This window comes from Pseudopodoces humilis, chromosome 2 (genome assembly GCF_049639895.1).
Source record: "Pseudopodoces humilis isolate 2021_Gansu_Grassland_sample_001 chromosome 2, ASM4963989v1, whole genome shotgun sequence".
NCBI lineage: Eukaryota > Metazoa > Chordata > Aves > Passeriformes > Paridae > Pseudopodoces > Pseudopodoces humilis.
This window is the reverse complement of record NC_142201.1, coordinates 25983835-25997343: the sequence shown is the minus strand read 5'-3', so window position 1 is coordinate 25997343 and position 13509 is coordinate 25983835. Positions and strand designations below refer to the sequence as shown.

The 13509-nt window shown below is 37.4% G+C and overlaps 1 protein-coding gene across 3 annotated transcripts in view; it reads left to right on the top strand.

Moving 5' to 3' along the window:
* Nucleotides 1–13509, top strand: part of RASA3 (RAS p21 protein activator 3) — a 130201-nt gene that overhangs the window by 27081 nt on the left and 89611 nt on the right. For all 3 annotated transcript variants that reach the window (XM_014251635.2, XM_005516578.3, XM_014251622.2), the window contains exon 2: nucleotides 11524–11641. In XM_014251635.2, coding sequence (XP_014107110.1) covers nucleotides 11565–11641 — 77 coding nt within the window. In that variant the 5' untranslated portion in view covers nucleotides 11524–11564. The remainder of the gene's footprint in view (nucleotides 1–11523; nucleotides 11642–13509) is intronic.

The following is a 13509-nucleotide window of genomic DNA, read 5'->3' as shown; positions in this document are numbered from 1 at the left end:
AGGAGCGAAGAAGTAAATGTGTTTTCCTATAGTTAGTGAAGTTGGATGATGGAGCATTTGGTTCTCATCACATTGCCTGCACAGTGAGTCATGCTTTCTTCATTAGGTTTGTTCCTCAGGCCAGGATTCATGTGATGTTCCCCTTCTCTGGGCAATCAGATTAGTCACTGTTTGAAATCTTGTTTAAAAAATACATTGCACCACAGGTTGTTGCCTGCTTACCCGTTACATGCTCCCCCACTGCTTGCTGTTTGGGTTCAGCAGCACTGTTATATTGAAAAGTATATTATAGTCATGGTAACTGACATATTATTGGAATCCCACTGATACTAGTGTACTAAATTCGGGACTCACAGTAACTAGCAAAGAATTGTCTATAAGGAAGGTGAATTTTAAGTAATTCAATGTGCTGAAATACATCTTGCTTAAACTTGGCTTCTTTCATTATACTATTAAGAATAAAATCTACATTGCAAATGTAGTAGTAGCTTGAACTTTGTGAAACCTGTGGATTTATAAAAGCAGTGGTAATAACAAAAATTGTTTACATAGATGGCTTACTATCATGGTAGCTGAATCAATCTTCAGTATTTGGGGCAGAAACTCTTCTTGCTGAATTATCTCTACCAAGAAGTGTTTGATGGAGCAGAGATTTAATGGAGGTTTCAAACAACTTTAGGACAGTAGCAGTTCCCAGTCCCTACTATGTGATATGCTGTTATGAAGGCTCTCAAAGTTCTTTATCTTGATAGTAGAAAATTTTAGGGGTGATGGTTCATTGTGGGAAGTAGCAGTTTGAAAGACAGACTAATGCAGAAAATGTGTGGTGGCCAGATCAGAAGCAGGAGGAGAGAGGGGAAAATATATACAGTGTGGTTGTAAATGCGTAACCCAGATGTTGCTGTTAGCTGGCTAAGCTCCATATCTAGTCAGTGGACAACAAATTATAATTCAGAAAACATGTTATGTTCATGGCCCAAATCCTCTTACACAGGAGTCTGTCAACAGTAGATGTTAATGAAGGCACCTAGATTGTGCCAAGTATTGCATCTTATGAATATCCTCAGGACCAATGTCTGGTTTCTGCCTTGAGAGTAGATTAGGATTATGACACAGTAAAGGATTGGAACTTGCTGAAATAAATGGCTATAAACTCTGTCATAGTTTATAGATGAAAACCTGAATAGAAGGAAAGATGAATAATGTTCCACATTAGACTTTGATTCTGGTTCTTATGAACTGCTTCATTTTTCACGTTGAAAGTTGTTAACAGTGTTTTGCAGTGTTAGGAAGTAGGTGGAGGTGCAGACCAGCGTGGGAGAAAATTAGATAATCTATAGCAATCCAATTATTGGTATTGTGGCGTTTTTTGTGAAGGATTTTGTGGTAGTCTTGTTCTGTCTCCAATTTTCAGGTGACTCTCACAGGTATCAGACACTCACAATCATTACAAATATTAGTTCACATTGTTAGTTTTCCTTTCTATCTGTGTGAGATAGATGGTGTAGTGGTGACTAAAGAGATGTGCTAAAATTCAACTTTGGATGAATTTTGTGGGTGTGGACGAGCAGCTCATAGGGAATACCCAGCTTCCAAAAAACATTGCCAGATTTGAAAAATACTTAGCCTCTAGGTGATTAACTACAACCAAAATTTAATTTTGAGTCTCGCTTCTACTTCTGTGAGACTATCCGCTGGAATAGAACAGACCTGTGTTGCTTTGAAGTTTGTTTAATCCTGCTGCATTGGCTTCCCCTGGAAGACAACATAAGCGTGTATTTTGGCAGTTATTTTGTGCAGAGATGCGTATGTTGGGTCTTACCTACTGGGAGATGAGGACCTGACCCTGTAACTGCAGATGAAGCAAGAACAAGTAAATGCTTAGGTATTTATGCATGTGAACTTCATTTCCTTCAAAGATTCTTGCCCCCAGCCTCTACCTGGGACACTGGGCAGTTGGATGAGGGAATTCTTGTTTGTTTTTTTGCAGTTCATTTTGCTCAGTGCTGGTCAGTCAAGTCCCTTATACTGCTTTAAATTTGTGCGTAGATCTTAACAGCTTGTTTTAAAAATATTCTCATACTCTCAGCTTGCAATTTGAAAACTTTCCAAGGCTTAAGGCAGTGGTAATTACAATTGCCATTTCCTTCCTATACTTAGGTCAGATTTTCACTTAGAAAATACATATAAAGACAATCTTATTTCAACAAGGAGCCAGGAGTCCTGTGCTGATGAGATTTCTGAAAAACCAGATACTTTTTTAATAAGCCTGCTGACATGGTAAACGTAGTGTTTAGGATCTTGGATGATGATGGTCATCCAGTTCTGTTAGTGTATGGATGTTCTGGAAGTATCCACTTTTAGAAATTCTTAGGCCAAACTGTATGGTGGCTGTAGTTAAGGCAGTCTGGCTTCAGAGTAGAGGCATGTCATCCTCTTTGCTTTTTGTGAAGAAATCAATGGGTTTGTAGATCAGTTGCCGGGTATCCTTGCATTTGCAGATGTAAGTTTAGCTGCACAGCACTGCAAGCTGGCAAGTGATTGCTTTGATATGTTTTTAGGCACCTTAAAATGTTGGAGGGGGAGATGCTATTGGTTTTGCGTTATTAAAGAAACTGCAAGCTAGCAACAAGAAAATTAGTATAATTTATGTAAATTCTTATGTATTGTTGTCATGCATCTGTGCAGTACAGACTATTCAACAGTGAAATAATTTTTTTTAAGTCACCCATAATCATATAGGGCACCAACCTTAGTAATGTCCAAGTGGAACTTATTTTTGTTTCACTCTATTGGAAAAATTGTTATGTAACTAAGGGCCCGGTAGTTAAAGTAAAACAAATGCTGTGGATGGGTTTGATAATATCCTAATCTAAGAGCTCAATTTGTACCATAGCATTTGTCAGCCACCTAAGACTACAGCTAGAAAGGTATGATTTCCCTTTTTCATTCAAAACCCGTTGATAAGCATGTAGACTGAGAACTGGTTATGATCACACTTCTCTTAAAGGGTTTCCTTTTATCTTGTTCCTTAGGGCAGAAGATGCTTGTCGTGTGTGAAGAAACACATGAGGAATAATTCTTTAAATGAGAAAAAATAATTTGATCTCATTGTAGGAAAGTACCTATTTTCACTATTCTTGAAGAAAAACTAAAGCACGTTGAGGAGATATAAAAACCTTGTTCTCTCCCTTACGATGATTAATTTCATAACAGGAAGAATGTTTTGAATGTGGAGGAATTCTCAATTAATTCCTTAATCTTAGATGGTTTTCAAGATTGCCTTGAACTTCTGTGCTCAAAATCACTCAGTTTCTCAATAGCCAGGTTTTATTTTGGTTTGAACACTGTGGATCCAGAGGACCAAACTGAACCTGATCTAAACTTGATCCTATGAGACTCTGCTTGGTGAAGATGTGATTCTAAAGCGAGAGCCATTGTGGACAGCAGAATCATTTGAGGAAACAGTTACAGTTTCTTAACAGTACCAGTAAAGCTTTGGCTTTTTAGCAGTTGTTGCTTTTGGTTAGTAGTTTTTAATCTAAGCAAAACACAGCAGAATTTTTTGCCAAAAATTTGGCAGATATGTACTTTTCATGCTACTCTATTCTAAAAACTTCTGGTGTCGCTTGTGATAGAAGTGATTATTATCCTGGAAGAGAGAGGGGATCACTTCTTTTTTCATTGCTTGTGTTCTGTTGGTTTTTCCACACAGCTGTTGCTTTTAGATCTATAATTAAAAATGATGGGATGTATATAGATTAAAATTGTCCTTCTTCATATTTTTTTGTGACGTGACTTCTGGTTTTGTTGGTAAATAATATAAATAAAAGCAAAAATACTTATTTTCCCAGACATTTCTTTTTGCTTATGCTGATGTTTTTGAGAACAGTACTTTCTTTCCTTAGCAATGACTAGGTTCCTTACTACAGACCAACAGTCTTAAATTTTACTAAAGTACAAAGGCTCTCAAAAGGGAGCACTTGAATTGTTGATGGATTTTGTTGTTTGATGCTGTAAATAATTTGCTTGTATTTCCTGTGTCATACTGTTTTTTCTAAAAATAGCTGAAATTACTCGCTGTTTGCTCAGTGAAGCTCTGTGATGGAGTAGCCTGTTTGAGTTTACTTCCTCTCAGCTACTCTGCCCCTCCTGCAGCCTGAATCTCTCCCTCATGGCCTCCCACAACAGATGTTCAGTGAATTAAACTTCGCTGAGAGAAGGTCTTTTATAACTTTAGGAAGCTGATTTTCCTTTTTAAAAAACAACTACCACCAAAACAAGCAATTCCCCCTTACAAATGCCCCACCTTACAATAAAAACCAAAAACCTACCAAGAGCTGCACAAGCCACAAACTTGGCTAAACTAAGGTCACAATTCAGAGGTTTCAGAACAATCTGTAGCCAGTCCCTGCAGTACTGAAACTGTAGGAAAAACCTCACAAGTCTCTATCAAGTGCAGCTGGGAAGTTGCAGGAGATGTCTTGATGCAAAGTACCATCTTCAAAACACAAGCTGGATTGAAAAATAATATATGCGGAACGGAGTCTAACTTTGTGTCAACACAGTCTAGGTAATTAATCTGTTTTTTTGCAGAAATATGAAAAAAAAATCACAGCAATTTATAATGCTAACCTCAGAATGCCACAGAAAAACTGAATTCAAATGTAAACTCCTCAAGAACACCTTTTTCCTGGCAGTATTCTGCTTTAAAATAGTAGAACGCCTTCAAAGTGTCCTTTTACACAGAAAACTTCAGTTTTGTTAAAAAGCAGCTGGACTGTGTATTTTTTATTTTGTGGGATTAAGTTACTATTCTAAGGGGATCTTTAGAGAAACCTGATGCCTGCTGTTGACCACAATATTGGCAAGTAACATGCAACCAGTTATTGAAGAGTTGAGGAGAATTATGCTTCCCTTGTACAAGCTAAAATCTTTGCAAGCAGCTCTCATGAAACTTGCTTTATAGGCATCTTTCCTCTCAGCCCTGGGATTTGATTAACAGCCCTTGTGCTGTAGGCACTTAAGTACTTAAGATCACGACAAGATCTTTTGAGCGTTCTCTCTGTTCATTCTTCTTACAAGAAAAGTAAGACTGTCAGCCTGCAGCTTCTCATTGCTCTCCAGTGAAAAATATCCTCAGCTGCTTCTATTACACCCAGAAAAATAAAGCAAGATATGTGGACAGTTTATTCGACTTTCAGGGCTGCAAAAGGAGAACTGGAATATCTGATCACGTGTGTATAGGAAAAAGTGAATTTAGCTACTTGCCATTCTGAGTGATGGGTCTGAGTCTGTTCACCATGCAGGCTGTGGCTGATTAGGTTTAGAAATTTTTACAGTGGACAGAAAGGCCTGTATGCTGTGCTAGAACAGGCTCCATATCAGAGAAGGATCTGTATGAAGGTTCCTAACTAGTCCAGAATAAGTTTAATCATGTGAGGTGGAAAGGAGGTAGTACAGTAGTATGGCACTGGGTGTACTGGTGAAGTGGATTGTACAGATGGGATTTCAACAGATGCCAAATGTTCCTGTTACTAGGCTGTGAATAGAGGTATCAGCTGGTGCTGGTCTTCAGTTTCATGCCAAAAGATTTGGGGTTGTTCTTTCCTTGAAGCCAAGAGGGTTTCCACACTTATCCCTTATCTAAAAAGTTGTAATTAACATAGTGCACTTTCCTTGGTGGCTGCTTGCTGAAGCAAGGCTGTGCTACCAAGGCTGTGGTATTGAGCTGCTCAGGGGTTGTTGCTAATGCCCGGGTCTTCAGTACTGTTCTGTTGAGGAAATGCCTTCCCTGATAATGTGATGACCATTTCACGTGGAAAAGAGGCTGGCAGGCAAGGGCTTTTAGATTAAGAATAGGTCATCTAAAAATCTCATTTTCCAGATCATCAAAATCTCTTCACAGATGGCTATTGTTGACCTGGTTTAGAAATCTAAAGCAATCTGTCTCTCTATGAGATGGAAGTTATCTGTGTGTGTGTACATAAATGCCAGTGGTCAATGCAAAGAGGAATTGTTGGACAAGTAGTGTTACTAGCCACATCTGTTTTAAAATAAATACTTTTTAAAAAATATATATCAGATGCCCTTAGTAGATATCTGATTTCCATGAGATTTTCTTATTTTCAGGCTGTGAGAATTATACACAGAAGTGGAAGGAAAAGAACATTTTTGACACTTGGCATGTATTGCTTAGAAAGTTTTTGTTTTACTACAGAGGTACCAAAGAGCACTAAGCTACTTACATAGCTCCATAGTTGTGTGCTGGATACGCTGGTTCTTAGAAATTCACTTTTAAAATGTACTTAATTTTATTGCTATTTTCTATTTGGACAGGAAAAAATTAATTCAAGCCCTTTTCTGAGGGGTACACACAGTATCTTTACATATAGGAATTATATACAAATGTAACCATCTATTCTGCTTTCAAACATTACATTAATTTCATATAATTATCACATTAGCAGTTCAGTAACAAAATTGATTTCTGATGTGAATGGAAGATTTTCAATTGTGACCATTTCAATACTAAAAGGGGTTATTTTCTCAATGTATTCTTCCTGAGGTATTGCACTGAAATCCCTCCCCTAGTCTCCATCTCATCTGCAAAAAGATGATCTTTTATTTGCAAGAAAATGAACTGCTTTCTCAGCAGTCAACATAAATGCAACTGTTTCTGTTCAGTTTAAGTTTAATGCATAGTCATTCTATATTATATATTCAGTATATAGGTATTTCTATGTATTTTAATCAACATTCAGTGGTATTATATTTCTGTTTCAAGTAAAAGTAAGTATTAATTAGAAACTTGCTGTCATCTTGATGTTTTACATATATGCTGAATTTTGTGCATGAGTAGTTTTTAAGTATAAATTGTGGTAATCGGAGGTCTGGGTGTACATACATTTTCCCTTTTCTGTTTTTGCTTGATCTGTGGATGTTCAAGCAATAATGCTTTTACAGAAGAAAACTTGAAAGGAGTGCTTGAGATAATTTTTCAAGATTTCCAGCATCTCTATTGAGATAGAGAGCTTAAAGGAGAACAGGAGAAGCTTTTCTTTCTTGATGTACATTGCTGCTCTGTTTTTGTTGTTGAAATACTTCCCTGCAAGCTTCTTTGGAGAGTATCTTTCTGAATATAGCAGAAACAAAGTGGATTGTTGTGGGTTTGAATACGATGCCCTTTTCAGATTTTAGGTATTTTGTTTCTGTACTTAAGTCTTTCAGTATTCCCCCTGAAGTCAAATGGTCTGGCATTGAAAGCTCAGCTGCTTTTATTTGATTTATTTTGTGGAGGTAGGTATCTGTTTGCTTGTTTGTTTTCTGAAACAGTTTGAGAAATGATTCTCTCATGCCATTGTGGTCAAATATGTTGCTGCTGAAAAACAGCAAGCTAAATTTGTTAACACATTACAGAGTCCTCCTTAATACATGCAGATTGGCAGATGCGTCCTGGTGACCCAATATTTGGCAGCACAAGAGCAGGAAATTTGTTGCAAAGGGTAGATATGATATGTGGCTGTCATGTAGTCTTTGCTTTTCAAAAAGTTACATCTGGGGAAATATATCAGAAGCAAAGATAGCACAATGCCAAGTATCTAAATTCAATTAAAAATATGAGATGCTTCAAAAAATTCAACCTTAAGGAAATGTATATATATAGTTGTTTATTCCTAGAAGCATTTTCAAAGTTTTTTTAGTTCTTACCAGTTATGATCCCAGTGCCCTTCCTTGCTGTATGTGTAGGAGAGCCCTTTTTACTTGTTTTCCTTTTATTGCCAGTGTTTTATCAGGGCAGGAATATGCAACATTGGAAAGAACAAGGAAGATGAATACAGTTTTGAGTTTTTCCTTCATCTTTTTCCAGCTTGTTGCATTCCCTGTGACTGGCTCAAGCTATCTGTGCTGCCGTGGTAGTCTATTTTGGAACTGTAGCCACCCTGTAGTAATTCTGTGAGGGGAATGGGCAGAAGATAGCAAACCAGTGACATACTCAGAATTGTATAGTCTATTTTTTTAAGACGTGTCCAAAATGCCTAATGTTAACTTCTGTGTAGCTGAAATCAGCTTTGCTGGGTTTTAGTACTTAGTGCTAAATTGAGTTCAGCACACAGTTAAATTAGGACCCATGTACATTAGAAGTGCAGGGATAGAAGGAAAAGCTACCGCAAACTTGAACAGATTATTTTGCTGCTGTGGCCCCAAATGGAGGCCTTATGCTCCAAAACAAAGTGCTTGTGTAGTCTAAATTGTCAGGGTCTTAGACATCTTAAGAAACATTCCATTTCTTCTTAGTGGAAGTGGAAAACTGAAGGTTTTAAAGGCGAGTGTATTGACCTTTCATCTGTAAACCCACTCCAAATTCTCTAGTGTACAGGTATTTCACACATATGAAGAGGGGAGAAAGAAAAGGGAGCTGGCTTTTGAAAATGCAATTGATGGAAGATGCCTTTTCTATACAGATAGGTTAAATTCTTGCCCAAAATAAATTATCTCATCAGCTCAGTTTTTTGAGAAAATGAAAATGGTGCATGACTGTATCATGTATTCAAGCCTTTTCTTTTTTTTCATTCTGCTGGTAGCAAATCCAAAAAAACGCTGATCAAATTGTTCAGCTTCATTGTAATGGCAAAAAGTGTCACAGAGGGAACTTTTTTTGTCTTGGAGGAATCTAAGAAGCAACTGAAGCTGTAACAGAGGGCATTTGTTGATTTAAAATGTCTGGCTAGAGAGCTGAGTCTTTAGCTATGCTTGAAAGCTTGATAAATTTTTCTTTCTCAACTGCTGAGTGCTGGAGGAATCTAAGCAGCCATTGGCTGCTGCCAGTGTTGGGAAGAAACAGTATTTTTTTTGTAAGCTACTCAAGTCAGTAACATGATTAATATATTGTGTTGGTCAATTAATCCCTTGTTCTAGTCTCAGTGGTTTTTCAGGGTCTTTTTCATTTTGAAGAAAGAAATTACTGTAAAATGTCTTCTCCCTCTGTCTTCCCTCTGTGTACTTTCTAACCAAAGTTAGATGATGGTGCTGACCTTTAATTTGCTGTACAGACTGTGAAGGCAGCCATTTTCTAGTGATGCTAAATGGTGTCTTCCTTCACACTGCATTTATGTTTCAAGATTCTGGGCTTTCCTCCTGTCCTTTAAGAAGGAAGAGAACTGAGTTTTCAAAATGTGGTTCTTACAGAGTATTTGACATAACTATTGCCTTTAAGTGCTTAAGTGAATATTGTGTGCATCAAAAAAATTGAGAATCAAGATGAAAAACAGATTTGGTTTCATGTGATGCATTAATCTTGAAGTAGGAAGTGGAAGAGTGAAGAAAAAGGGAAGCTATGTTACTGTTTTGGTTTGATTTTGAGCTTGAAAAGTTTTGTGTCTTTATCTTGGAAGAACCGTGAGAACAGTGTGCCAGCCGTGGAGGAAGACTTCCTTATCAGTCTGCTATTGAAGTGCTTCCTGTTGACACTGTCTCTTTGGGAGCTGTACCCAGTTATCCAGGAAAGAGGCTGGCCTCATGTGACTTCAATGGGGAAAAATTAATAGGAATTTGATTGCTTGGGGAGAGAAGACTGACTTGGAGGCCTCAGTCTGTGTGAGAGTAGCACATTTGATTTGTAACTTGGTTGAACTCAGACTAGAAAGAAAAAAGCTTGTAGGTTTAGTATGTCAGGATAGAATTCAGTGCAGACTGAACAAGCCATCAATAATTGCCGGTATATTTTTGTCTAGAGCTGCTGCAGTTAAACTGTTGCTAACATTTCAGCTGGGTTTAACACTACATTGAGCGTGCCAACAGATGTTCCAGTCACACCTTCAAATTACAGTGGAGACAGCTTTTTTTAATGCAGTGTCTCACAACTCTGAAGAAGTGGGAAGAATGCTATCAAGTTCTATCAGCTGATCTGAGAGAACAAACTTATTTAGAAGAACTCTGAAGTGAGGCGTTAGTGTCTGAAGCAACAGTTTCAAGTCCCTTTTTAGTGCCTTTATATATGCTTCATGGTTAGCTTTAGAAAACATACGCACATACAGTCACCCATATACAGGCCATTTGTGAGACATGTGGTTGTGTGGTGTTTCCAAGGGTATGCCTGGGTCAGTTAGCTAAAGTATGTGAACAGTGTGCCAGAAAGAGATCATATGTGCAAAGACACATAGTCCTATGTCATTTTATGCCTTTTCTCTTTAGCTGAGGGTGCAGGTAGGCTCAGCATTTCCTTGCTATACATCTTCAGTATTTACAGGCACATGCATCAGATTGCTGTGGAACAAATCTGCCAAAAGGAAAGAGTATGTCTTTACTGAAGATAGGGCTGAAAAAAGTAAGGTGATTCTGTTAATAGTATAAAGGTATTTGGGAGCGGAGGCTGGGAACCAATATATCTAGTAAAGTGCACTTAAGCTGTTCTGTGGAGGTTGGATAGAAAGTTATGTTTGTTACCATCATTTAGAGTTTCCTTCTGTACTGGCAAACAAGCCTGTGTTCCCTTGGTCTGTGCAAGTTTTAGTTTTATTCCTTATATTTTTACCAGGAGAGAATGATCTAGTACCCGTGCTAAGTGCTAATAATCTTCATCTACTGGAAGAGTGACAGTAAATAAGATCATGAGCATTGCAGACTTATATTTAGGTCTGAGTTTTGTCTTTAGAATTAAATCACTCACCCACATAGTGATAAGTAGTTTAGCAAAACGATGAGGGGCGTTGTCCAGTTTCCTGTTGGAGAGTTTTGATTTTTATCAGTCAGCCAAAGAATTTTAATGCTTGTCTGTGGTTGTGAATGGATATGTAGAGGGGAAAACTGTGATCTTGTTCCTGTTTCATACGCTTGGGTTTGGTAGTCTCTTGGTTACCCCAAGTTCCTCTGTCCTGTCCTCTTTGTAGTTAATTATGCATCCTTACTTCTTGCTGTCATTTTGAAACAAATGTTTATTGTGAAGAATATTCATGACTTGCATGGTACCTTTGTGCAAGGACCTTAGGCAGCTTCACAAGTGCTGATTATCCCACCAGAGTGCTTTGAAGTGCAGCTTGTGATCTAAGGCTGTTGGCTGTAACTGAAGTGACTTTTTTTCGTCTCCACATCCGTGGTGAGTGGTGGAGTGTGATCTTCCAAGCTTATTTGCTGTGTTCTGCTAATGGCTTTAGGATAAAATTAGGGGGGTGTATTGAAAAGCTTGATTGCTATGTTGTGTGCTGTTCTTGGTATCTTAGGGGAACATTAATCAAAACCTAGACATTGTTTGGAAGGAGATAGTCTGCATCTAATTACATGTGAATAAATTGGATGCAACAAACAGTTGAGTTCTTAGCTGAGCTGTAAACCTAGTGACTGTCAGGACTTGCTGCATTGAAAACAGGAGGCTACTGCAAAGATTAGTAGAGTCCTCACATTTGAGAAGGAAAATATACTACTTTGCTTTAGGCATGTTGCTGACACTGCATTAATTGACAGATGACTAATTTACAGATAACGTTTTAATACGTAAACTTTCTGGTTTTTCTTTGTTGTCTTTAGGTGAAGCCAAAAATCTTCCTACCTATCCGGGGCCAAACAAGATGAGGGATTGCTACTGTACTGTAAACCTGGACCAGGAGGAGGTTTTCAGGACCAAAATAGTGGAGAAGTCATTATGGTAATACATACATATATAAAAGTTCTCTTAACACTTCTCATTCTCTGCTTGCTAGGTTTGTTTAATATTCCAAAGATAGTTTCTTGCAGGGAGAAGAGGGGATGAATAGGATTCTTCTTCTAGTTTTAAAAACACTAGTGGTAGAAACAGTAATGTCATGATACCTATCTGTATTTATGGGAAAATGCCTTCACCAAGGCAACCCATATTAATTTTTTCCTAACCACTGTTCCTTTCTTTCTGCAATATTTGTTTTGTACTTCCCTAAGCTTTTAAAATCTTAATTTATAAAAGGTGCACTAAACTCCATTTTGTATCTTCTAGGCATAGAATTTTGCATTGGTCTGGCTGCTTTAGGGAGTTAAGATTTTTTAATATTTTTTCCCTGTCATGAGGCTGTAACTGAAAGGAGAGGTTTGAGCATAAGATGCTTGTCTGATTATCTTGGACACTTCCTAGGAGATTGCAGAGGTCAAATGTAGAATGAAACACAATGAGAAGCATGTAGCAAAAGTTAAAATGCTTTCTTCTATAAATCCTTAGACATCAAATAATAAAGAGAACTAACCTGGGCATATATGTATATTCTGGTAAGCAAGGCTTTTTTTGAGTGGAGAGGAAAGAAGCAACAAGGAACGGTCAACTTTATAACTTTTATCTTAAGTGATAACTCTCACCCTTTTCCCAGTTTGAGTAATATGTTTGGAATTTGCTGTTTGTCTTGTTATTGCAAATAATGTACTTCAGGAAGTATCTCTAGACCTCACTCCCAACAATTCAGAAGTATCTGACACATTCAGGAATGTGAGTAGGATTTATTCCTGTAAGTCTCTTTAATTGTTCTTTCACATAATTTTTTGTTATCTTTAAGCCTTGTTGTTTTTGAGTGATGATGCTAATGCTCTTTTTTTTACAGTATACGAACAAAAACCAAAAATTGGTTCCTATGCCTTCTTCCTCACTCCTGTAGCTGACATGTAGTGTCCTTATATACCTGATAAACCTAATAAACCTGAACTAGTTGTTTCTTTAAAAGTGATTCTGTAAGTGTTATACTTTTTTTTTTTGTCATTTTTGGGATTTTTAATTTTTTTTTTCTGGATGATCATTAGTGCTTTATAGGGAGATGGAAGATGAGAAGTGAGGATGTGTGAAAATAGTTGATGTAATTTCCTTGAATTAATCCAAGCATTTTTCTGTTGAAAAAATAAACTCTTGGTAAGAAAAATAAGCAACAAGTATAATTCCTTCAGTGGGAAAAGTTTCATCTTTCTTTAGATTTTCTTATAAAGATGGAGAAGTACACTGGGGCTTTGCAAAACCAGAGGGTTTCTAGTTTCCTGACAGGACTAAGTTCATTTTATTGAGGTGAATTCAGGGAAGAACTGAGCAATGATCAGAGGTCTGAAAAATGTCGCTGGTAAAGGAAGGTTAAAATTGGAGTTGTTTAGCCTAGAGAAGAGGGATGGGAGTAGACATAAATGTGTAAATTAAAAATTTAAGCTAAACAAAAAAGAAACTCCAAACAACTCCCCCACCAAAACAAAGAATTGAGAGGGAGAGAACTGGTCTGTCTGTCCATTATGGATATTGCAAGTAGTGAACTCAAACTGCAGTGGGGAACAAAATTGAGGTTAAGGTTAACTGTGAAGAAGAATCTCTGTTGAAGCACTGGAGTAGATTTTGTTAGTTTTTGTGTTTTTTGCTGATGGCTTTTAATAGGTTCTATATGATCAGTCTCAACTAAATAATAGGGATCTTCCATCTTTGAAACCATGGTGGGACCAGATGACCTCTAAAAATCCCATTATGGACCTATTTCCTTTGATCTAAGGCTTGACTAAAGATGGTCTCCCTCATTCTTTCTT